Genomic DNA, 27,101 nt, shown 5'->3' on the forward strand with positions numbered 1-27,101 from the left:
TTATATGGCTGAGGATTGCAATGACTAACATAATATCTATCTATCCATCCATCTATCTATCTATCTATCCTTCCTTCTCACCCCCCAATGGAGGTGGTCTTTTTTATCCGTTCATATTCTTGGGTCCTCTACCAGTATATATACAGTATAACACATATACAACACTGGAGTCCATTATATTTGATCTTCTCTTGTGGCCTACTAATTTTCAGTTCTCTTACAAAATTGATCCTGTCTTAAAAGGGTGTCCCTTCTAAGAAAGCTTATCCCTATATGCAGATTTATTTGTTATAAAAAAACAAAACAAAACTGAGCTTTGCTTCCCAGAGTCTGGTGCTTGGTCTCTGTTGTTTGGCTGCAGTGGTGATGTCACATCCACACTGCTGCAGCCAATCACTGAGCACAGCAGCTCTGAGTGGCTCATGCCGCCTACATGGATATAACCGCTCAGCTCAGTAATTGGCTGATACTATGTCGACGAGATGTCATCACAGCAGCAAAATAAAGGAGACAGAAGCTGTGGTGGAAATTCAGCACTGGATCCCGGTAGGATAAGTAAACCATAGTTTATCTGTTTTTTCTTTTTTTACAATGAACTGTATGTGTAGGGTAAAGTGTTTTGGATTGTGACAATCCCTTTAATTATCTTTTCTGTATATCCAGCCCAATGACTGCGTCTCAGACAATCGAGGACAAGAATTGTTCTTTTAGCAGTCAGTACCAAGCAAAAAGCACAAGAGGGAGCCCCAACATGGCTTCTGGACTTCAGCAAATGACCCAGCGCAACCTGAAAAATAGGACAGTGGGGAAGATTTCACAGGGTTACATCGATTAGTTGCAGCTGTTGCACACAAATATAGTGAAAATCCTCTTCCGGCCAGATGTTCCTGGCTGGGGGTGGCAGGGAATGGGCTTTGTTGCTTTAGCATTAAAACAGATTTGGATAAAATTGGTGACTTTGTGTTGTAAAGACTGTAAGCTTTAGAACTGCACTGGAATCCGTATTTATACGTAATAGATTTGATGGCACATTTAGTGTCTGCTTCTAGTATTTAGGAATTTAACATGCAAACATATAATTTAGTGCACCCCATACAGTGTGTGAGATAGCTTAGACTTCTCATTTTGAGTTAAGCAAAATTTCAGACAAGTGGTATTGAGCAATTTATTAATTTTGGCACAAATTATGAATCGATGGAACACAATGTATGATTTTTTTTGTATAAAAGAAATTACACTGGATTGAGAACTGAATTTGGTTAAATAAAAAAACCTATTGTGCTGAACGTTATCTAGAATTGGTGTGCCCCTTCCCTGTATGATATCTGTGCGAATCTTTGTGGATTTAGCCGAAATCTGTATCGGACCGTGACTCCATAGTTGAGTTATTTTATCCACCAGGAGTCATGAAAGATGTATAATGTGTATATGTGCTGAATAGAGATGAGCAAATTTGTTCAGATTTGGTTCCAAATACGATCGGAATCGAAGATTGTTTTTGCAAAATTCGTCAAACACAGCCAAAAGTCATTAGAGTCAATGGGAGTTGAAATTACCGAATAAGTTCAGAACCGATCATAAGACATACATTTTGGCACGAATATTGCTCGAATATGGCTCGAATATGTCAAAATCAGATTCGGGAACAGAATCTCAACAAATTCGCTCATCTCTAGTGCTGAAAATTCAAGAGTAGCATATGCCAAAGGCAATTGAGAGCCAAGACCTGGCATAGACGTCATCTAAGACCAAGAATAGGATGGACAAGAATGCCAACGAGCTGTCAAGTTCAGCTGCGAAGGCTTCAAAGGCTCCTAAGTAAAATTAACTTTTTTTCCAACGAGTATGGTCTGTTCATAATTTAATTTGCGGCTTCCTTTGTTGTTAACCTTTTCTTATTATTGGGTTGGACCTGGACCTGCACCAGTTTTTATTAGTTCAATAAACCATTTATACATGAGTTTAAACATTCAGTGCTTTAAAAAAAATAAGCAAACAAGCAAAATGTAGAGTTTTTTTTACAGGATCTAATATGATATGGGATATTTTTCTTTTTTTTTCTAATATTAGTTCTAACTTTTTTTTTTTTTTTAGCAAAGTGCAATCTGTGGATGAATTGACTTTCATGAAATTAATTAAGTCTATCAGTCAAAGTTTTTTGGTTCCTGACATTTAAAAAAAGAACCAGATAAGGGTCAAATGTAAAATTGACTTTCATTAAGATGTAATGAAAGAAATGAAATTCCTCATTAGATAAACAGTTTGAACACAATTTTCAAAGGTGACCACATGCACCAAATTTACCAACAAAAAATCTTTCTACCTATAGAAGACTGTCATAACCTGAAGCAGAAGTTTCCATCCATTAGTCGCTAGTCAACAAATGAGCGTAGATCATGGAACTAGTTTGTTCGTGGTGTTTTAGCATTGGATTGGCTATTAATCTGTGTATTATGTTATTTATGTTTTTGACTTTTTTAAAATTATTTTATAAGATGTTATTTTTTCTTTGACTATAGCGTATATCAGAAGAAGGTCTAATTTATTGACCGAAACGTTGTATATATTGGATTGCAGATACACATCAGCTCTATTTCACTACCAAGTTTTTCATATCCGTCAGTCTGCAAATGTCCTTTTTGTAATATAATATTTCCGAAAAGATTGTTAGTCCTTCATGTGTTGTCATTGATGGCACATGCCTGGCTTTGAATGATTGTAGGCATCAATATAAGCTGAATTGTCTATGTCTTCATCAGTGTAACAATCATTCACCAGATGATCGTTGTCCATCTGTTGTTCAATCATCCGCCTCTATCTAATGCGTATGGTCAAATTAAATATGTTCAACATCTGAGTCTTCAGAGACAATAAATATTGCACAATATCACCCATAAGGAAGATATTTGGCCTCTTCAGGAAGCTAATGTATTGTAATAATATATTGATATCTACATAAAGCGGACCATAAACAAGAACGTAATCCAATCTGACCAATTTTCGAAAGAACTGGCCGATTCTTGACTCCCCAGAAAGTAGACACGGAGAATCGGTCAGTTTGATTTCAATATGCAACAACAATTTGTTGATGAGAAAGGTTAGCCATCATCAGAGGTCCCTAGCAGTAACTTTAGCCCCATCTAAAGAACATGCAGTAGAAACATCTACATAGAATATTTTGGTGACCATTTTGCAAGATAAATTTGCTTTTTTTTCTCTTCAAAAAACAAATATAAGCTAAATGAATTATGGAAGCGTAGCCTAATAAGGGGACATCTTCTAAGTCTTCAGGATGTTGTGATGAATGATCTGATAAAAAATGTACGGTATGTGGGTTTTGGAGAATTTTTAGAAAGATATCATTACAAATAGAAATGAGAGGATCAATTTGCAGGACTTAGGTACAGCGTACAGGTCAGTGGCACTTGGCTGCTAGTCAGGAGGCCCTTGAATCTCTTATCATTGATGTACCCTGTGCGACCTTTAATTAGCCAAGGCTGGTTCGACACCATATGTTTTTTACATTGTACAGACGAGATTGTTTTAGCCCTGACAAATCAAATGCCATAACGGGGATGCCGCTAGGTAAGAGATTCCCAGGAATCTCGTCTAGACATGATACCACTAACTTGGATGATGGAATGAAGTTCCGGCAATCGATACGCTCATCTCTAATTACAAATTGCAATTGTTGGAGACTTGTATTTAATCCAGGAGAAAATTTTTATTGACATTTTAAGGGTCAGAAAGATTTTTTTTCTTCTTGGTTTCTAGGACATAAAGTTTGATTTTGCCTTCTTCGGAATCAATATGGCATAAAAATAGGATGACCTTGATGGACTTATGTGATATTTCACCCTCACTAAACATGTTGTTATCATGACTAAATAACAGAAATGTATTTTCCCACAATGAAATAAGATACCATTCATATCAAAGACTGAGTTTTTATCCTTTAATCTCAACATGCATTACCCAATATGCTCTCCGTAAAACACTGCGAACATATATCATGAAGCCCTATATTTTGCACACATGTAAAATAAAAGCTATACATCTCATTTATGCCTCATTTTTCGAGCACTGTGGAATTTTTGTCTTTGATCGTCGTATGTCTTAATCATCTCTGTGTAGCCAGGTTTACAAGTGTTTACAGAAAACAATCTTCTGAGCAGATGTATCCTTTAAAGATTAACCTGTGATTCCCACTGTTTACAGTATTCAAAAGGGATCAGTCAGACGGATCCACAGCCGTCTTCCTGCAACACCTTAGACATCATTTCATAAATACCGCGAGTAACTCTTATCTATTTTATTACATGTATTACAGTATTACAAAGCCAAATTTTCCAATTAATTCTGTCAACTATATATATATATATGTATATATATATAAATTTGCCTAGTTAATCCTGAGAAATTTCATCCCATGCTTCCAGAAGCCCCTCCCACACGTTAGTTTGGCTTGATGGGCACTTTTTGCGTACCATACGGTCAAGCTGCTCCCACAACAGCTCACTGAGGTTGAGATCTAATGACTGCACTGGCCACTCCATACAGATAGAATACCAGCTGCCTGCTTCTTCCCTAAATAGTTCTTGCATAATTTGGAGGTGTGCTTTGGGTCATTGTCCTGTTGTAGGTTGAAATTGGCTCTCATCAAGCACTGTCCACAGGGTACTGCATGGCGTTGCAAAATGGAATGATAGCCTTCCTTATTCAAAATCCCTTTTACCTTGTACAAGTCTCCCACTTTACCAGCACTAAAACAACCCCAGACCATCACATTGCCTCCACCATGCTTGACAGATGGCGTCAGGCACTCTTCCAGCATCTTTTCCGTTGTTCTGTGTCTCACAAATGTTTTTTGTGTGATTCAAACAGATCAAACTTGGATTTGTCTGTCCATAACACTTTTTTCCAATCTTCTTCTGTCCAATGTCTGTGTTCTTTTGCCCATATTAATCATTCCTTTTATTAGCCAGTCTCAGGTATGGCTTTTTCTTTGCCACTCTGCCCTGAAGGCCAGCATCCTGGAGTCGCCTCTTCACTGTAGACATTGACACTGGCGTTTTGCGTGTACTATTTAATGAAGCTGCCAGTTGAGGACCTGTGAGGCGTCGATTTCTCAAACTACAGACTCTAATGTACTTGTCTTGTTGCTTAGTTGTGTTTCTACTCTGGTTAGAGCCTGTTTGTGCTCTCCTCTGAAGGGAGTAGTACACAGTTTCTTGGCAATTTCTCGCATCGAATAGCCTTCATTTCTAAGAACAAGAATAGACTGTCGAGTTTCACATGAAAGTTCTTTTTTTCTGGCCATTTTGAGAGTTTAATGGAACCAACAACTGTAATGCTCCAGATTCTCAACTAGCTCAAAGGAAGGTCAGGTTTATAGCTTCTCTAATCAACCAAACTGTTTTCCGCTGTGCTAACATACTTGCACAAGGTTTTCAAGGGTATTCTAACCATTCATTAACCTTCTTACACACTTAGCAAACACAAAGTACCATAAGAACACTGGAGTGATGGTTGTTGGAAATGGCCCTCTATACTCCTATGAACATATTGCATTACAAACCTGATGTTTGAAGCTAGAATAGTCATTTACCACATTAACAATGTATAGAGTGTATTTCTGAATCATTTAATGATAGCTTCATTCAAAAAAACTGTGCTTTTCTTTCACAAATAAGGAAATTTCTAAGTGACCCTAAACTTTTACACGGTAGTGTATATACTTTAGCGTCGACACACTTCTTAAAAAATTTATTACTACCATCATAGGTATATAAAATCCTGACCCTAGCCATGCCGTTTTTCCTTGCTAACATTTGTGAAAGATTGGGTCAATCTTAGAAGCTCACAAGATGGGACCTGTAGTAAGATGCCACTGTTGTAACAAGTCAGTTCATGAAATTTGTTCCCTCGTAATTATTTCATGATCATCTGTGAGTGGATTTATTCAATGTAGACACATTTAGCAACAACAAGTGGAGACCACATAAAATACAGAACAGGGTCTCAGATTGGTGAGGCGCATAGTGGATAAAAATCTAAATAGCCTCTGACATTAACATTAGTTAAAACTGTGCCCCCAGAGCTTCATGACATAGATATCCATGGCGGAGCAGCTACATGCAAACCTCATATGACCAGGTACAATGCTAAGTGTCGGATGTAGGAGGCTAGCTCAGTCAATATTCGCCTTTGGAGCAGTGGAAATGATGTCTGTGGAGTGACTAATCACACTTCTCTATCTGGCAACTGATGGATGAATCTGGGCTTGACGAAGGCTAGAACATTACCTACCAGACTGCATTGTGACCACAGTGGAAGAGGAAAAGTAATTTTGCTTTTCAGGGTTCATACTACTCCATTTACTCTAGCTCTAGTGAAGGGAAATCTTAATGCTTAGGCATAGAAGACATTTTGGACAATTCCACTGGATGTTCCAAACTCAGTGGAAACAATTTTGGGGAGGCCCTTTTCTGTTTCAACATTACTGTGCCCCAAACACAAAGTTTCATAAAGGCATTTGTTGGTAGATTTTGTTACTGAAGAACTCAACTTTTGACTAACCTCAACCTCATTGAACACCTTTGGGATGAACTAGAGCATAGATTATGACTTCGGCAGTCTAGTCCAAGATCAGTGTCTGACCTCACATCTGTTCTTCTGGATGTATGACCATGCAAAAATGCCCACAGACACACATCAAAATCTTACAGAAAGCCTTCCAAGAAGAGTGGAAGCTGGGATAGCTGCAAGGATGGGGGAGCAACTCCATCTTAATGCCTATGGAGTTACAATGGGATATCATAAAAGCTCCTGCAGGTGCAATGTGTAGGTGTTCCAATACTTTATATATATACTTTATATACATATATACAGTTAGGTCCATATATATTTGGACAGAGGCAACATTTTTCTAATTTTGGTTCTAGACATTACCACAATGAATTTTAAACAAAACAATTCAGATGCAGTTGAAGTTCAGACTTTCAGCTTTCATTTGAGGGTATCCACATTAAAATTGGATGAAGGGTTTAGGAGTTTCAGCTCCTTAACATGTGCCACCCTGTTTTAAAGGAACCAAAAGTAATTGGACAGATTAAATAATTGTAAATAAAATGTTTATTTCTAGTACTTGGTTAAAAACCCTTTGTTGGCAATGACTGCCTGAAGTCTTGAACTAATGGACATCACCAGACGCTGTGTTTCCTCCTTTTTGATGCTCTACCAGGCCTTCACTGCGGTGGTTTTCAGTTGCTGTTTGTTTGTGGGCCTTTCTGTCTGAAGTTTAGTCTTTAACAAGTGAAATGCATGCTCAATTGGGTTGAGATCAGGTGACTGACTTGGCCATTCAAGAATATTCCACTTCTTTGCTTTAATAAACTCCTGGGTTGCTTTGGCTTTATGTTTTGGGTCATTGTCCATCTGTAGTATGAAATGACGACCAATCAGTTTGGCTGCATTTGGCTGGATCTGAGCGCACAGTATGGCTCTGAATACCTCAGAATTCATTTGGCTGCTTCTGTCCTGTGTCACATCATCAATAAACACTAGTGACCCAGTGCCACTGGCAGCCATGCATGCCCAAGCCATCACACTGCCTCCGCCGTGTTTTACAGATGATATGGTATGCTTTGGATCATGAGCTGTACCACGCCTTTGCCATACTTTTCTCTTTCCATCATTCTGGTAGAGGTTGATCTTGGTTTCATCTGTACAAAGAATGTTCTTCCAGAACTGTGCCGGCTTTTTTAGATTTTTTTTAGCAAAGTCCAGTCAAGCCTTTTTATTCTTTATGCTTATGAGTGGCTTGCACCGTGCAGTGAACCCTCTGTATTTACTTTCATGCAGTCTTCTCTTTATGGTAGATTTGGATATTGAAACGTCTACCTCCTGGAGAGTGTTGTTCACTTGGTTGGCTATTGTGAAGGGGTTTCTCTTCAACATGGAGACTATTCTGCGATCATCCACCACTGTGGTCTTCCGTGGGCGCCCAGGTCTTTTTGCATTGATGAGTTCACCAGTGCTTTCCTTCTTTCTTTCTTTCTTTCTTTCTTTCTTTCTTTCTTTCTTTCTTTCTTTCTACCAAACTGTAGATTTTGCCACTCCTAATGTTGTAGCAATTTCTCGGATGGGGTTTTTCTGTTTTTGCAGCTTAAGGATGGCTTGTTTCACCTGCATGGAGAGCTCCTTTGACCACATGTTTCCTTCACAGCAAAACCTTCCAAATGCAAGCCCCACACATCAAATCAAGTCCAGGCCTTTTATCTGCTTAATTGAGAATGACATAATGAAGGGATTGCTCACACCTGTCCATGAAATAGCCTTGGAGTCAATTGTCCAATTACTTTTTGTCCCTTTAAAAACAGGGTGGCACATGTTAAGAAGATGAAACTCCTAAACCCTTCATCCAATTTTAATGTGGATACCCTCAAATGAAAGCTGAAAGTCTGAACTTCAACTGCATCTGAATTGTTTTGTTTAAAATTCATTGTGGTAATGTCTAGAACCAAAATGAGAAAAATGTCTCTGTCCAAATATATATGGACCTAACTGTGTATATATATATATATATATATATATATATATATATACTGTATATATATATTATATAAATATAAATATATATATATATATTTAGATTTAATTGAATTGTGTAAACATTATTCTATAGCTAGGCATTCACTAATTTGCATCATTTGGAAATATTTCCACAATCCTAGCGATCCTAGCGGATATATGTCATCAATGTCGTACTGGGTTGCCAAGTTCAGCTGCACGCAAACATTACATTACCCATATTCACAAAGTTATATAAATTTATATAGTAATACATTTTTAGTTTGCTAAATGAGTGAAGATATGCTGCCCTTGTCTGCACATAGAAAATCAAATGTGTTGTGCCAAATATTGCTCATATAGTAGGATGGCGGGACAACTCTTGCAAAGAGGCCTACCGGAGGATTGAACTGATCCCCTTTGGGCAAGTCCGAGCTTAAAGTGAGTCTATCAGCAGGATTTAATCCTCCAAAATATGTGAACATGCTTTTGAGAAGTCTAGCAATACCTTTACATGGCCAGTTTTTTCTTCTATTACTGAGAAATCAGCATTTTATTTGTTAAACCAACAAATTTGAAGAACTATTTGCAGATTTGAAGCTTCTGCCACTCCAGTTATACTTTATACTCGATCCAGCGACACCTCATTCTGCTTCACTAACAGCCTCTATGCTGCTTTCAGGAACAGGAGTCATCCATCAAGCAAGATGAGGAAGTGCTGGGTGGGGAATAGAGCTGGAGTGATAGAGGCTGGAGATCTACCATAGTGCTTCAGCCTCATTTGCATATCTATTCAAATGCTGATTTCTCAGTAATGTAGGAACAGACTGGGGATGTAAAGTTATTGCTGAACTTGTCTTTGAAAGAGCTACATGAATATATAAATAGCTTGGTATGTGCAAAGTACCTGAGCATTTGAAGTACTGTCTGCTTGTCAGGTGGACCGAGCTGAATAAGGAAAGTGATGGTGAGTCCGTGTAGGAGGTCTAAAATGGAAACAAAGAAATGGATTTGGTTATGGACATTAACTGAGAGAAGGCATTTTCTATTACAGTAAAATAATATTTTAGATGGTATTAGAAAAACATGGCTCCTTTCTTTTAACTACACTTTCACATCTGCTCAAAGGTTGTGTGTGCTCCATTGAATTTTGTAAAGCTGAGCTTCAATACCAGACAGAGCCTTTAAACTGATGTGGTGCAGTTTGGAAGACAAAGCAGACATGTTTTTCTAATCCTAGACAACCCTTACTTCATAACATCCACATTAGTTGACATATACTGACTATAAGCATCTATAATGCTGCAGAACAGCAGTGCACACAGACAGCAACAGATACCATGTAAAAACAGTATATGAACCCCTAATATTTTAAAGGGAATTGGTCACTCCATTCTTGGCCTATAAGATGCGGCCACCGCCATCAGGGGCTTATCTACAGCATTCTGTAATGCTGTAGATAAGTCCCTGATGTAAGCTGAAAGATAAGAAAAACGAGTTAGATTATACTCACCAGGGGGTCCGGTCCGGTCCAATGGGTGTTGCGGTCTGGTCCGGCGCCTCCCATATTCTAGAGATATCGTCCTCCTCCTTACTTCTGCCGTGGCTCCAGCGCAGGTGTACTTTCTCTGTCCTGTTGAGAGCAAAGTACTGCAGTGCGCAGGCGCTGGGAAAGGTACTGCAGTACTTTGCTCTCAACATGGCAGAGAAAGTGCGCCTGCGCAGGAGCCGCGGTAGAAATAAGGAGGAGGACGACATCTCTACAAGATGGGAGGCGCCGGACTGGACCGTGACACCCACCACACCCTACCCTGCCCCCCCAGTGAGTGTAATCTAACTTGTTTTTCTTCTCTTTCAAGTTACATCGGGGGCTTATCTACAGCATTACAGAATGCTGTAGATAAGCCCCTGATGGCGGTGGCCACAGCTGATAGGCCGAAAATGGGGTGACAGATTCCCTTTAATAGATCATCATAGTGCCTCCTCTTTAAGTTTTTAATACTCCATCAGAAGCTAATTTTAAAGGGGTTTCCAGTGAATATTTTATATTTTAGCTATGGGCCTAAGAATTAACAGGCAGGTTGTTACTAACGATCTGCCTATCCTGCCTGTTTTACCTGGCACCGGCTCAGAATGGTCATGAACTGCTCCTGAGGGCAATTCTGCTGTTTCACGTCAACAAAGCAGCTCTTCCTTTTCTGGGCTGTTGTGTAGACAGAGCGTGATGTCATGCTGATTGACAGCCGGCTTACCACAATTAGACAACAGTGAATTGGCTGTCAGTCAGTATGACATCAGAAATCAACAGAGCAGAGGGAAAGAACAGAAGCTGCTCTGTCAACATGACATGAGTGGAAGACGCAGAATCACCAGCAGGAGCGGACTGTGACCACTCTGAGCTGGTAGAGATCGGTAGCGCATAGAACAGGCAGGAAGTTAGCAACTGCCTATTAGCTCTTAGGCTCGTAGTAGAAAAAGAAAATAGGTCGGGATTGGATAACACCTTTTAGGGATCGGTACCCTTATGCTACCTACTGGGACCTTGTACAGCTGAACAGTTTGCACGTATGATTTATCGACCTCTGTAACTAATTCACCTGAGCCTGTCCATGAAAGTACAAATAAAATACTGATGATAAATCCAGTTGGAATTTCACAGGCATAGGTGAAGTAAAACATAGTCTATTTGATTAACTCAGAAAGGCACAAAAAATTGACCCAAATAGGGCTAGTGAAGAAGCCTACAGGTTACCTGTATGCCCTGATGTATTGCTTATCTTTCTCTATAGTAAATAGACAGTAGCAACAGCAGCATGGAAGACACTACTAAGCTGTGTGGCTGTGAATCCACCAGGAAGTTAAATTTTTTTCTAGAAGTTGCTGCTTGATCTGCCTTTATCTGCTTGTCTCTCCCAGTGCTGATTGTTCCTCATTCTTGCTCCTGGTTCCCTTCTCCACTAAGTTTAATAGTAGCTGAAACATGATACTACAGTGAGCAGGCAAATATCTTGACGAAGATGGATTTGAGCTGCTTTTCAGTGTAGATGATGAGGTTAAGAAGCAGGGAAAGTGGTTGAGAACAGGCTCACAAGTGGAGACAGAAACACATTTTTCTAATAAGATATTTTACAAAGTATCTTATAGTCACTTGTACTATTGATTTATGTAGGGTTTTATGAAACAACAATCTCCAATTAAAGCCCGATTTAAACCCTATTGATATTTCACAATGATGTACTCTGATTTGAGGCATGGATTGTGAAATGTCTTTTCTAATTCAATGATAAGAAAAAAAGACATATTTATAAATTATGTAATGGGCCTAAATTGAAAAGCTAAACATGGCCACTTTGGTTAATAAATGATTATCTTTATGCTAACAATCATTAAGCTTCATCATATAACAAACCAAATTTGCATACTATTCTTTTTCGTTTGGTAAAAGAAAAAGTGGCAGTGGCAATGGACGGGTTAGCGTAAAAGAGAAGAAAACCCATACAATATAGAAGCCGCTAGCAACAGTCAATGCAACACCACCACAAGCAGCAGCTGTTGAGGCTGTAGAACTACCAAACGCAGGCTTTCTTGCCCTTTGCAAGCATATTAGGTGGGATGAAACAGAGCACATTATGGAATATATTACACATCACTCATTAGTCACGGCCTGATGATGTTACCTCTGACAGCGACACTGTGAGACGGTGTTCTGCACATCGGAGTCTGCCCAAAAATAATGACTAAGAGGGATGATTTTTGGACTTTTTTTATTTAAAAAACATGAAAAGTTTGTCAGTGTAATATCTTATTAATTGGGCTGTTGGTTACTACCAGGTTAACATCCATTTTTATGATGAGGTTCTTTTGATATTACTAAGGCTTTGTTGGTGTCTAAGACTTTGAAATGGGTTGAATACAGTCCCATGACACTTCAGAGTGTTATTCAAAACTTTTCAGGGCTATTGGAGACATGCAGATTGCGATTTGGCAATATCGATTTGCTAATCAAGTTTTCTGGAAATATTTGTTGAACATGGCAAATTTGAATTTAATTTATTAGATCATCTTTAAAACCAGAGTATTAGCCCATTATGCGACTTTCTGAATATGTTGACCATAGCGCCAAGTCAGTCAGGCTGGTGGTCTACATGAGCCTCATCTGACCTTGTACCACTCATTTCTACAGGTTTCTCCGAATTCTTTCTGCAGTGTTTAAAATAGACTAATTGGGTTTAATTTTTTTTTCCATCTTATTAGGAAATTGTGACTATATCATTCTGTAAATCAACATGTAATTACAGTACCATTGAATATAACATATATAATAAAATTTCACTTTTAATTGTAGCAGGCAGATTAATGAAGACTATTGTCCTATTCCCTTCTAAAGAATAATGATCTTGATGATAATTATGCCTTGAAATCCTATATAGTTGAACCTATCCTTTGGGTTTAGATCATTTCCACCAGTTTTCCAAATATAATACTTAGAATCTTAGTCATCTTTTGAGAGCGCATCACATAATCTATATTAGAGTAACTCTGCATGAAACCTTGTAATTCTTAAAGGAGGATTTTCAGAAGAAGCAGGTTATTCCCTATCCAGTAATCCTGAGAAAAGGGCTCAGCAAAACCTCATATTGAATTGAGCAGAAGTGTGCATGCTCGACCTCCACTGCATTTATTGTCCATGGAACTGCCAGAAAAAGCCATGTACAACTCTCAACTTTATTTGGCAGTCCCATTGACAATAAATAGTGCAGAGGACGAGTATGTGTCCCTACACTGGGTTAAAAACCATTTTCTCTGACTTTCAAAGTCTTGTTCTAGGGATCAAGGGGGAACCCAGCAAATTATCCCCTATCTCATGTATAGCGAAAAACTTGCAATTTTGAAAAACAAATGGAATAAACATGATAGAACAGTTTGCTACTCTTAAGATATGGGCTGGGGCTTCTCTTGCAATTCCCAAGAAAATGAGACATTTAAAAAAAAAATTGCATATATTTATATCAGTGTTATGCCATCCAGCCCCTTCTTGCAGAATGCCACTGGTTGGAGTCCATCTGTCTGCCAGAGTGGAGTATGGTACAGTCAATGAGTATACTGCAAGGTCATCACTCGTGTCTCAATTGTCTATGTCATCTCCAGAGAAAAAATGTGTGGTCATTCCTATCTTATACCCAGTGAGATTACATGATCTTTAGGGGTTTTAACACCAAGACTCATAGAAATCAGCTAATTATTTGGACGGCTTATAAAGTGGAATTATTCAAATAGTTTTTAAAGTTGTTTTTAATTTGGAACAAACACCAAATAGATTCTTCCAAAAACCATTGGGGCTTTGGGCATCAGATGAACAGAGTAACAGTATGAAGTGATCCAGGCAGAGGAGCAATTGCAAGCTCTATAGCAAAGGTCTTTCAGGCAAATGGTTACCTCTGGTAGACTTGGTGGCGGTGGCCGGTAGCCTAGTCAATAAGCCGTAAGCAATAGAATGAAAAATCCCCACGTTCTTGAGAATGAGAGAATTTTTAAGCAGAGGTAACTTGTAAAACTGCTTCTTTTTACAAGTGCTTTGCAATTTTAGCAATTTAACATGATGAATCCACTATCTTCGTTAAACCATCATGACCCTGATTGCTGCTGACAAAGTGTCAATGAAACGCGAGTCGGGTGGTTCATGGATGAGTCCTAACATGTTCTGATTGCCATGTGTCCTGATTACTGTATGTAATATTGCACCTTCAATTATTTATTACTTGGAACTTTAATAATTTTGGCACCATAATCATTGTTTCTACATCTCTTTTATATTTTTTGATTAGCCATGTGCCTGTTTAACTTGTGATTGCACCTTGCTGTACTTACTGTGTATACAATGGCTTATGAAAGTATTCACCAACTTGGCTTTTTATTATTTTGTTTCATTACAACCTATGTTTTAGTATTTCTGTAATCTGATTTGTGTGTGATGCATCAGCACTAAATAGTCTAAGGTGGTGATGTGAGAAAAACATTGGCATAAATTAAACTTATGAGATCAGATAGCTAAAAATTGGCATGTGCATGTGTATTCACCCATTTTGCTATGAAGCCTCCTAAAAATTTCTGGTGCAAGTGTAGGGTTCGTGGGCCGAGCTGGGGGGTGGTCCCTCGCTTACCACGCAGAGATGAAACAGAGACACGTATCGAGTACAACAGGTCCAAGTTTTATTCTCTTCACCGTCCATCTGACGGCCTCCTCAGTACACCGCACTTCAATACACTTTACTTCACCAGACTTCACTTCGCTTATCGGCTCCCCGTTTCCAGAGCCGTATCTCGCACACCGTACTTTACACCGGGGACGGGGAACGTACATATACGTACCGACCCCTCTTCACTCTTTGACACTCCTGTCAGATCCGTCACTGTGGACGCTTTAGGCCTGTAAACCAACAGTACTTCTACTGAAAAGTCGTCTCTCTCTTTCAATACGGTATGCGTTACCTCAGTGCCTCGTTTATTCTGCGGTACTTTCCTATCAGGACCACCCCCCTGACGTTCTCTCTCCTCAGTCCCCCCTGCTTTGGTTTTCCTCAGAGTGCACAGACTGTCGTAACCCTCCTGTCACTTGAGCTCCCCCTGGGGACTGGAACTTTCTGGAACCTTACCTCAGCATTTATATCATTCCTGGTTCCCTGTAACTCTGCCCCCCATGACCAACGGTTTCCTAAGCCCTAAGCTGATGTCAAGTCCTTTGCTCACACTCCTCCCTGCCCTCTAATGGTCAACCCAAGGCACTGCACGTCCACTACACTTTCCTAGCTGTTTCCCCACTGTAGTAACTGACACCTATCTAACTTGTGCAAACTTTTCCTTCTCTATTCTGACAAGTCCATCCGTCAGGTCATCTTCCCTACACAAGCAATTACCTTCATAAGTCAGATGCTTAGTGACAGGACGTCCACCTGTGTACAGTCTAAGTGTAACATGGGCTGTCAGTATATGCACACTTTTTCTGAAAGGCCACAGAGGCTGCAACACCATTAGGCAAGAGGCCCCACTAACCAAACAACACCATGAAGGCCAAGGAGCTCTCGAAACAAGTCACGAGCAAAGTTGTTGAGAAGCACAAGTCAGGGTTGGGTTATAAAAAATATCCTAATCTCTGATGATCCCCCCGGAGCACCATCAAATCCATTATCATCAAATGGAAAGAACATGGTACCAAAACAAACCTGCCAAGAGAGGGTCGACCACCAAAACTCTCAGCCCGGGCAAGAAGGGAATTAATCATACAGGCAGCACAGGGACCAAAGGTAATCCTGAAGGAGTTGCAGAGTTCCCAAGCAGAGACTGGAGTATCTGTTCATACGACCACAATAAGCTGTACACTCCATAGAGAGGATTGTTAATATTAACATGTGGTTGTGGCAAAAGTTCTTTTCACCCTAGGGACTATATGAGTTCTTGAGCAATTCCCCTGTGGAAACCAGGATGGAGGAAACGTGTTTGGACGTGCAATAGGGAATGAACAGAGCCAAAACAACATAGCAGGGTCAGCTGTGGACTGCCCTTGTAAGGGTTGGATTTTTGGGGTGGAGGGTCAGGTAGATTTTACAAATTCCCAGACTGGCTCCAGATGCAACTACTCCTGATCTACCTTTCTGTGAGGGCATCATCTTTGGAAGTGAGATCTTTCCATTTCCACACTTCACCACAGTGATGTGATGTGATATTGGCTGACCTCATATTCTCTTGCAGAAAGATGTTTATATACATCTGTGCTTGATGAAAAAGGTTTAACACACAGTATTGTATATTTCAGCTCAATCAGACTTATTTGAGTTTGCAAATGTTCTGTATTGTTTGCCAACCACTGTTGGATTGTATGTAGGTATCTCTAAGTACTATGCTAGCTCTTTGATCAACCATTGTTGATGTACCGGTATATAACTATATGTCAAGCTAGTTTACTTTTTGATAAATTTTTAATTGGGACACTAAGATGCTTAGAAAACAGTGTTAATGGCAAAAGTCATACTTAGAAATAAAGATTCTTGAGTGGTACCTCACTTTAATGACTAGATGGGGTTGATTGCTATCATAGATTTCAACATTGTTATGTAACTTCTGCTGATGCTGTCAATGCTACAGATGGCACTAACTACTGTTTGTCTGTTGTTTAGTTTAGCTTGATTGCACAAAGAATCTATGTCCTTTATTTGTCTATATTTGTCATGTATGTTTTTAATAGATAATTAATAAAAGTTGTTTTTAATTGAGTTCTCACATAATTGCTGTACTATCTGTGCATATAACCACAATAGGTCGCACGCTCTACAGAGGTGGCGTTTATGGAAGGTTGGCCAGAACAAAGTCTTTATTTGCACATAAAAATTGTAAGGCTCCTTTTGAGTTTACCAAAAGACATGTGGGAGTCTCTCCAAATGTATGGAAGAAGGTGATGTGGTCAAATCAGATGCGTGAAAAAGACTTGGGTATACCAATAGATCACAGGCTGAACATGAGTCAACAGTGTGATGCAGCAGCAAAAAAGGCAAATGCAATTCTAGGATGTATTAACAGAAGCATACAGTTTAGATCACGTGAAGTCATTATACCTCTTTTCCTCTTTGGCCAGACCTCATCTGGAATACTGTGTCCAGTTTTGGGCACCACATTTTAAAAAAGCCATCAACAAACTGGAGCAAGTTCAGAGAAGAGCGACCAGAATGGTGAGTGGTCTGCAAACCATGTCCTATGAGGAACGGTTATAGGATTTTGGTAAGTTTAGCTTGCAAAAAGGAAGACTGAGAGGAGACTTTATAACTGTCTACAAATATCTCAAGAGCTGTCACATTGTAGAAGGATCATTTTTATTCTTATTTTCACAAGGAAAGACAAGAAACAATGGGATGAAACTACATGGGAGCAGACAGAGATTAGATATTAGAAACAAAAATTTGACTGTGGGGGTGATCAATGAGTGAAACAGGCTGCCACGAGAGATGGTGAGTTCTCCTTCAATGTAAGTCTTTAAACAGAGGCTGGACAGACATCTGTCTGGGATGATTTAGTGAATCCCACTTTGAGCAGGGGGTTGTACCAGATGACCCAGGAGGTCCCTTCCAACTCTACCATTCTATGATTCTATGAGATCACAGATAAACTTTTTGGCCATCAAAGTAAACGCTATGTCTGGTGCCAAACTAACACAGCTTATCATCCCAAGGACACAATCCCCACAGAGAAACATAGTGGTGGCAGAATCATGATGTGGAGATGTTTTTTGGAACTAGGGACAGGAAAAATAATCCACGTTAATGGGAAGATGGATTGTGCAAATTACAGGGATATTCTTGAGCAAAACCTGTTACAGTCTGCAAGTGATTTTAAACTGGGACAGAGGTTCACCTTCCAACAAGACAAAGACCCAAAGCATACTGCTAAAGCAACACTAGAGGGGTTTAAAGGGAAACATGTAAATATTTTGGAGTGGTCTAGTCAAAGCACAGACTTTAATCCAATTGAGAATCTGTGGTCAGACTTGAAGATTGCTGTTCACCAGAGGAGATTATCTAACTTGAGGAAGCTGGAGCAGTTTTGCCTTGAAGAAGTGGCAAAAATCTTAATGGCAAGATATGGAAAGCGCGTAGAAGCTTATACACAGAGACTTGCGGCTTTAATTGTCGCAAAAGGAGGCTCTACAAAGTACTGACGTTATGGGGGTGAATAGTTAAGCACATTGAAGTTCTAGTTATTTTGTCCTATTTGGTGTTTGCTTCACAAGAAAAAGAAAACCAAATATTCACAGTTGTAGTCATGTTCTTTACATGGACTGATGCAAAACCAGTGAAATTCAAGGTTTTGAGGTAGCAAAACACAGAAAATTTTCAAGGGGTGTGAATACTTTTGCAAGCCACTGTAACTCATATTTTTTAAATAAACCATCATTTGTACTTTTGCACCCGTGATGGACATCAATGTGCGTGCACTTTTTACTCAGTTACCACTTTGCATTATCCTTATTCCTAAGGTGAAATTTCCCCCTTTTTTGGCTCGCCCACCTTTCATGTTGGTGTTCGTTATGCTGGATATTTGTTTACCTTCTTATTTTTCAATAATAAATTATTATCAATAAGTATTTACATCTTTTACATTTAATTTTGGCCCTGCACATTCTTTCTCTTTCAGTTTTTGTATCCTCTCTGTGCTCTTGTGCAGCAGACTGTACGCTGCAGACATGATAAAACTGTCATTTGGATTTAGAAAAGTGAGGAACATAATTTGTATAGAGATGAGCGACTTTGCCTTTTTTAGGGTCGAGTCGGGTTTCATGAAACCCGACTTTCGCAAAAGTTGGGTCGAACAAAATCGGCCGACTATAGGGAAAAGTCGGAGGCCGACTGAAACACGAAACCCAATGCAAGTCAATGGAGAAACAAAGTCGGCAGGGAGTGGAGGACAGTAAACACACCTACAGTGCCCATTTCAATGCCAAAACCATCAATTCTTATTACTGAAGCTTGTCAACCTTTATTTACTTCATAATAATAGTTACGCATTGAAAACTGGGGGTTTTTAGGCTAAAGTTGTGGGGGGGGTAGGGCTTGCTCCAGGTTTTCGTGTGCCCTGGGCCAAAGAGTATCAGTGCGCCCCTTTAACACATACCACAACTCATGATGCTCCGATACGGCACAGAAATATAGGTATAGTACAATGACAAATACTTCACTGCTTACACAGATAGCTTGTATTTGTCCGTGATACCAGCCAGTACATGGTAGTGTGTGAGGAGCGTACACCGCTATGCGGTGTGTGAAAAAATGAACGCTCAGTAACTCACCAGAACAAAATAATAAAAGTTGGAGTGCTTTGAAAAAAGCAGTTTGAACAGCAGTGTGCACTAGGGTGACCGGATCTCATATGGGGGGGAAAAAATGTCAGAATTTTGTTCGTCTGGACCCCACAAAACGATTCCCCTTTCCAGATATTGAGAGAGCCAAAATTTGAGCTCGATCAAACGACGTTAACTCGTGCCGCTCGTCGCTCAAAGTTTGAAAAAATCCAAATTGAGGTATTTTAAGATTTAGGTATTTTGCATAGTCTGTTAGACTATAAAGAATGTGACAACAACATTGCAGAAATAGCCCTGACCAAATTTTCGAACCATTTGTGGTATTTGAATGCAGAGTTGGTGGGATTATCGTTTTTTGATCCCACCATTACAGACAATGAAAAGTTGTTAATGGCTAATAAATTGCTCAGTAGCACAGATGAACCATCAGAGCACGCTAACCTACATGAGTTGATAATTTTACGTAGTTATCTAATCTATTCTAGAGCTTTTGTTAAAGTAGTTTTTGAAACGTCAGAATATAATGCTCGGCATTTGCTTACAACTTGCAGGACATATTGCTTTTGTTCTTCATCTTTTGTCAGAAGGTCGTTAAAGTCGGTTACTTCCTACCTCTTTTAATTTTTCTTTCCTAACTTTTGGATTTACAACCCTAGCGTGCTCTGATGGTTCATCTGTGCTACTGAGCAATTTATTAGCCATCTCTAAGATGGTGGTGGCCGCTGCCCATGTCATCGCGTTGCCCACAGTGTGCGTCCTCCATCATTGGCTGAGAAAGGGCACTGGAAGCATTATTTGAAACGCGACTTTGGCGCTCGGCTCGGCGACCTCATGGCCGACCTCACACTATGGCCGGGTTTCGATCGGCGAAACCCGACTTTAGCTAAAGTCAGCGATTTTTGAATTTGACCAACCCGTTTCACTCAACTCTAATTTTGTATATTAGAATAATACTAATAATGATTCTTGGGCCATTTCCAAACTACATTTTTAATGCCCTTTAAAATGGCATGCGATGCCCCCCCCAGGCACCCACTTTGGGTGGGGTTTGGATAAAAATCGCCCTCTTTGAACTCTGGTTCTCAGGACTGTCCTGGCACTTTTGCCAAGTATGTGTTTGGTAACAATGCAGTTCCTCTAGGGAGGGGAATTCTGTACAAGTTCTTAACACCTAGTAGCAAAGGGGATGGGACAATCCAGAGCAAGGTCCACGCTCATCAAGGGCCCCATAAGCAGCCACATGACCAGATTATAAGGTATTTCGAAATAGTAGGTACTAAAAAGATGTTTTTTTAATGAAGCCAAAATGAATCTAAAAACATATAAACCTAACAATACTGTAAGCATGCGGGAAAGCTGCCAGAAATATGAATATGTGACAGCTGGAGCACACGTTTCCATGCGATAGTGTGAAAACCGCTAAAAGATAAAGCGATGTATGCTACGTATGATAATATACTGCCGTGTAATCACAGCTGTAGTAAATCAATTTGGTCACTTTTTTTGCATATTTTTCTCAATCACATACACTCAATTCTGTTATGCAGGAAAGTAATTTAAGGATTTTTTGTTCTATGAATGACAAAATTCAAAGTCATAGTCTGGATGCCATTGTCTCTTGTCTCTGGAGACATGACTTGTGAATAGAAAAGAGTCTACAGAAATGAAGTACAAAAATAAAATGGAAGAAAAAATGGCCAGAGAAATTAAGGTGGAAAGGCTAGTACAGGAAAACAGGGCAAGATATTATTAGAAAAAAAATTTATTTTTAAAATAAATTTTGTTTTTTTAAATCTTTTGTGGTGATTTATTTGGTATCTCTTTGTGGAAACTATCGATGTCCTCTACACATTGCACAGAAAAATTCTGTCCTATAGATAAAATAACTTTACCCCAGTCCTCTGCAATCCATTCCCTGTACTTCCTGCAATGTTATTTTCTCTTACTTAGTCTCATTCAGACTGTTTGGGTCATCTGGAAGATTGTTTGGAGAAGAAAAAAGATGATCACTACCGTGAGTCCTTTGTCATGCCAAAAGTTAAGCATCCTGAGACCACTCATGTGTGAGGACCTTTCATCCATGGAGGGGTCTCGCTCACAATTTTGCCTAAGAACACTGCCATGAATAAAGAATGGCATCTTTGCATCCTCCTAGTGAAATTTCTACCAAAAAATCAAGAGCAGTTTGGTGATCATCAATGCTTTTTCCAGCATTAGGTAGACCATGTCACAAGGCAAAAGTGATAACTAAACAGAGTGAGCAAAACATTGCAATTTTGGGTCCATGGCCATGAAACTCGCAGGATCTTAATCCCATTGAGAACCGATGGCCAATCCTTAAGGTACCATTAAATTTAGTGATGCACCAGTGATCCCGACAACGATACGACTCGGTCAGGATCGCTGTGCATCGCTAAATGGTCGCTAGTGAGCTGCCAAACAGGCAGATCTCACCAGCAACGTAGAAGAGGTCGGCGGTCGTTACTTACCTGTCAGAGGGCTGCTCTGATGATGTCTTCCCCCCGCGGTCCATGCGTCGCTCGTCGGCGCCTGCAGGAAGCTGACGACGAGAAATGGACCAGGACGATCTCGTGCGAGCAGTGATATCCAGCGGGGAGCCGGGTCGGAGGTACGTGTCACATGTAGTGAGATAGCTAGTGATATCGCTGTTGTGTCACAAAATCGGTGACGCTTTAGCGATATCACTAGCGATCTCTCTATGTGTGAAGGGGGCTTTAGAAAGAAGATGGACAACCAAAAACACAGATATTGGGATAACTCCAAGCACTGATTAGAAAAGAATGGGTTGCCATTAGTAAGGATTAGAGTTGAGCGAATATCTTCAGTTCCCCGCTTATTCAGCAAGCTATAGCACTTTAGTAACCATAGAATCAAAAATGTGTGTCAGTCTAAAAACTTTGAGCCACGAATATTGAATAGGCAATTTTCTGACTAATTTTTATGTTAAGGTGACTCTAGTAATGTCCTGCCACAAATAATCATATACAGTAAACTATAATACACGTGCACTTATGTTTCCATAATGAATTATTTTCTATTGAATGTAAATAAATTTGCCTAAATATAAATATGTCTGTTTTCTTTAATCATTAAAGCTTTGGCGTATTGAACAGTTTTTGACCATTTGGCCAACCAGGAGAACCCATTCTACTTCCTGAAAAGCCAACAATTCCTGGTGTGTGTCTGCACAGATCAAAACAGAAAAATTGGGAGAAAGGGCAAAATTGTTTATAGCTATCAAACCAAAATTCTTTGACTTGTCCATGAATCCAATCTTTGGTACCAAAATTATGATTTTTTTTCCCCCAAAATTGTTAAGAATTTTTTGCAGTGATTATTTTGGCATAAAACTAGGAAATTCTGTGAAGCTTTGTCACAGCGGACAATAGCATGCAAAACAAAGTAACTAACCATCTGCTGGTGCAGAGTCAACACTTTCCCACTTGTAAGACCCTATGCAGGTCAGGTCAGAAAAGGAAAAATTGTCATAAAGTGCTGGATTATTTAAAATTATCAAACCAAAGTTCCGTTTTCTTTCACAAAATTACAAAAAAAAATACAAACAATCAAGGCAGCAGCAGTCAATTATATGTATTTTTTTTACTTCTAGTTGTGAGGCAATTACTTTTTTTTTACAATCAAAACAGTGCAGTATACCTGTTTTGGCTCCCTAATTAAAGGGATAATTTTTGGACAGAGTTTGAAAAAGCTATCACTTCTTCATTTAACAGACTCCAAAGCTCTTTCTATTCCCCAAACAGGGATAATTCTTGCACCCAACCGTGTTTAAAAAATGCCACGGCTTCTTCCATTTTCACCGCCTGTCAATAAACCAAAGTAATGCATGCATCTCCCTCCTACCAAAAGGGATAATTTTTAAATCATTTAGAATTTAGGTAGCCTCTGATACTTCAGTGTGTTGCTAAATATGCTGTTAGTTACATTTGGTTACCATCCGTTTTACCCTAGCCAGATAGAGCAAAGCCATTTTGACATGAAAAGTGCTATTTTTAAGAGAACAAAACACGTGTGATTGACTCCAAGGGGATCTCACAGTGTTCTACACATATTTTAGAGGCAATTAGAGGCTTTTTGATTAATTTTCATGGAAATTCAGAGAAACCAGCAAATTCAAATTTCAAATGATCCCCTCTAGTGATGAGCGAGTACTCGGATATCCTCCGAGAATTTTGGCGTGCTCGGAGATTTAGTTTTCGTCGTCTCAGCTGCATGATTTACGACTGCTAGACAGTCTGAATACATGTGTGGAATGCCTGTTTGTTAGGAAATTCCCACATGTATTCAGCCTGTCTACAAGTCACAAATCATGCAGCTGAGACGACAAAAACCAAATCTCAGAGCACGCCAAAATACTCGGAGTTCACCCGAGCATGCTCGGGGAGACCCGAGGAGCGATGCTGCTCACCCATCACTAATCCCCTCATCTCTATCAATGTCTATTAGATTTATTTATTTCATTCCCATTTGAGCAGATGCAAACAATGGACATAACAATTTTAGGGAATGAATATCTTTCCTTATTCTTGCATTTTTTATCCTCACCTGTTGCTAAATGTGTTTTAGGGCCCCGTCACACATAGCGACTCACCAGCGATCCCGACAACGATATCAACTTGTCAGGATCGCTGGTGTGTCGCTACATGATCGCTAGTGAGCTGTCAAACAGGCAGCTTCACCAGCGATCAGCACCAGCGACGCCGAGCGCGGCGTCGCTGTGTTCATTAGTTACCAGCGCGCTGATGCAGGAAGCTGGTAACCAAGGTACACATCGGGTTTCTAAGCAACGCGCGTCACCTAGAAACCCGATGCTTACCTTTGTTACCAACCCCCCCTGCATCAGCGCGCTGGTAACTAAGGTACACATCGGGTTTCTAAGTGACGCTCTCCCCTTAGAAACCCTGCGTTTACCCTAGTTACCAGCGCGCTGATCGCTGTCTCCGGCCTGTCACACGCAGCGATGCGTGCTGGCCAGCGGGAGACCAGCAATCAAAAAAATGTCCTGGCTATTCCAGGACGATCAGCGATACCCGGCAGGGGGGCCGGTCGCTGGTCAGTGTCACACACAGCAATCTCGCTGGTGAGATCGCTGTTGCGTCACAAAAATTGTGACTCAGCAGTGATCTCGCTAGCGAGATCGCTATGTGTGACGGGGGCTTTACAGTCACAGAATATTGATAATTTATTAGATCATCAGTATGAGGCCTATGGGGGTCTGACACCCGGCACGCCCAGTGATCAGCTTTTATTTGCTCTGGCTAAATTTAAGCGCTGCTCTGCAGTACCAGGCAGCTGCCATTATATATAACCCTGTAACTACAGTTTATAGCTCCCAGCAAAGTATTTACGTCTGGCAGCCGCTGGAGGAGTTAACAGCCGATCGGTGGAGGTGCCGACTGATCGGTTTGGGTGCTGATATGATATTGAAGGCATATCCAAAGACGGGATCATCGATATACTGTGACCAGACCATCACTTTAAGAAAAAAGTTTCAGAATGATGTCAGATGTTAAAGGATGGAAAAAAATGACTGAAGGCTGATTTTGTATTGATTTTTAGCCTGGCTCAACAACAAAACTGGACAAGTGTTCTCCTGAGTTCAAAAGTGTCAGCTCTTTCTTTTGGACTCAAGCTACGAGGATGCTTAATATATAAGTGTCTGTGTGCAATGTCTATTGATTATAGCACCAGCACCAGGGCTACAGAATAGTCATGTCTGTGACATTTACATTTCAGCTAAGAACTGTGCCGCATCAACTCGCTGCAAAGCACAAAGGGAATTCTCCTAAATAATGTCAATCATGTGACAGAGACGGCTTGGCCTAGATGCATATCAAATGCTTTCTCAGATTGTCGCTGGGTTTCATCGCCCTGTATGAAAGGTTTACAGGGAGGATTTCTACAAGATATAGACTGTAATTTATGATTTATCATTATCTATAATCTATCTCTCTGCTAGCCATCTTTCTATGTATCATATACAGTATATTCGTCTGCTATCTATCTATTATCTATCTATCTATTATCTATCTATCTGTTAGAGATGACAGAACCTTTTCAAATGTGAAATCTTTATGATATTTTTCAATTTTTCTAATTTCGATTGTGAGCCCCAAAAGGGACAGTGATGATGTCTGTAAAGTGTTGTGTAACATATGATAACAAACAGAATGTAAGTGACTGTGAAATAAACATATGGTAAAGAAACAGGTAGACATTTTTCATTGCTGTCCTGTAACTCAAACACACACTATCTGTAATGTTTATTCAGTGTTTTAAAGTTTTTCCTCCATCTCTAGCTAAGTTATAAGCTGAGAAGTGCCCCTAACTATCCAGATTCACCACAAAATGGCTGCTGCATTTTCTGCCTCTGCTCTTATAGAGGCTATGACAGTCCCTCATGATATATGGCATGGTATAAGGCATTGTGGGGAACTTATGCTATCCACTGCTTTGTGTAAAAATTGCGATGGCCATTTTATAATCAATGTATCTATCTATCTATCTATCTATCTATCTATCTATCTATCTACAGTGGCATGTCAAAGTTTGGGCACCCCCTGCTCAAAATTACTGTTAACGTGAAGTAAGTTGAAGATGAAATGATTTCTAAAAGGGTCAAATTTAAAGATGACACATTTCCTTTATATTTTATAACAAAAAAAATATTCTAAGCAGCTGCCTAGCATTCTAAAAATGAAAATGGTGGAGGCTCACAAAGCAGGAGAAGGCTATAAAAGGATTGCAAAGTGATTTCAAGATACCCTTTCCTCAAGTTGAAATGTAATTAAGAAATGACAGTTAACAGGAACAGTGGAGGTCAAGAAAAGGTCTGGAAGACCTAGCAACATTTCAGTGAGAGCTGCTTGTACGATTGCTTGAGAAGCAAATCAGAATCCCCACTTGACTGCAAAAGGCCTTCAGAAAGATTTGGCAGACTCTGGAGTTGTGGTGTATTGTTCTATTACACCTGTACAAATATGGCATTCCTGGAAAAGTCAGCAGAAGAAAACCTCTCCTGTGTCCTCAACATAAAATTCAGCTTCTGAAGCATTCAAAAGAACATCTAAACAAGCTTTGCAGTCAATGGCATGGGGAACATTTCACAAGTAGAGGGAAGAATGGATTCAATGAAATTTCAACAAATTCTATCTATCTATCCTACAATCCTACATCCTACATATGGTTGTCTTCCAGCATATCCACCATGTCCGCAAATTTGTTGCTTCCTTGTATTTTTTTTACATTTACTCAGATTCTCATTATAGTCATTCCGCATTATTCACTCGCATAAACAATACATACAATGAATGATATCTGAAAATGGTCTTTTAATGGCTCTTGCAAAGAGCTTAAAAGCTGAGTACAGTATTCAACCGAGGACATGTGGATTAGCTTCAAGAAACTTATCAAAAGGAAATAATAGGTAATGCTTGTTGAAAGTTTCTCTTCCACTAGATATTTATTTGCAGTATTCTCAATGTCAGTCGATGTCCTTATAACAAAGTATTATAAGTGCAGCTGAATACTGTGTATTACAGTTGTGGCCAAAAGTACTGACACCCCTGCAATTCTGTCAGATAATACTCAGTTTCTTCCTGAAAATGATTGCAATCACAAATTCTTTGTTATTATTATCTTCATTTAA

At 39.6% G+C, this 27,101-nt stretch overlaps 1 protein-coding gene across 16 annotated transcripts in view; it reads right to left on the reverse strand.

Moving 5' to 3' along the window:
- Nucleotides 1–27,101, reverse strand: part of MYT1L (myelin transcription factor 1 like) — a 729,735-nt gene that overhangs the window by 300,892 nt on the left and 401,742 nt on the right. For all 16 annotated transcript variants that reach the window (XM_073568131.1, XM_073568128.1, XM_073568134.1 and 13 more), the window contains one exon: nt 9,479–9,557. Coding sequence is in view for 1 of the 16 variants with exons in the window: in XM_073568138.1 (XP_073424239.1) it covers nt 9,479–9,486 (8 nt within the window). In the remaining 15 variants the exon portion in view is untranslated. The remainder of the gene's footprint in view (nt 1–9,478; nt 9,558–27,101) is intronic.

Source organism: Dendrobates tinctorius, unplaced genomic scaffold (genome assembly GCF_039654945.1).
Source record: "Dendrobates tinctorius isolate UK_male_01 unplaced genomic scaffold, ASM3965494v1 ptg000021l, whole genome shotgun sequence".
Taxonomy (NCBI): domain Eukaryota; kingdom Metazoa; phylum Chordata; class Amphibia; order Anura; family Dendrobatidae; genus Dendrobates; species Dendrobates tinctorius.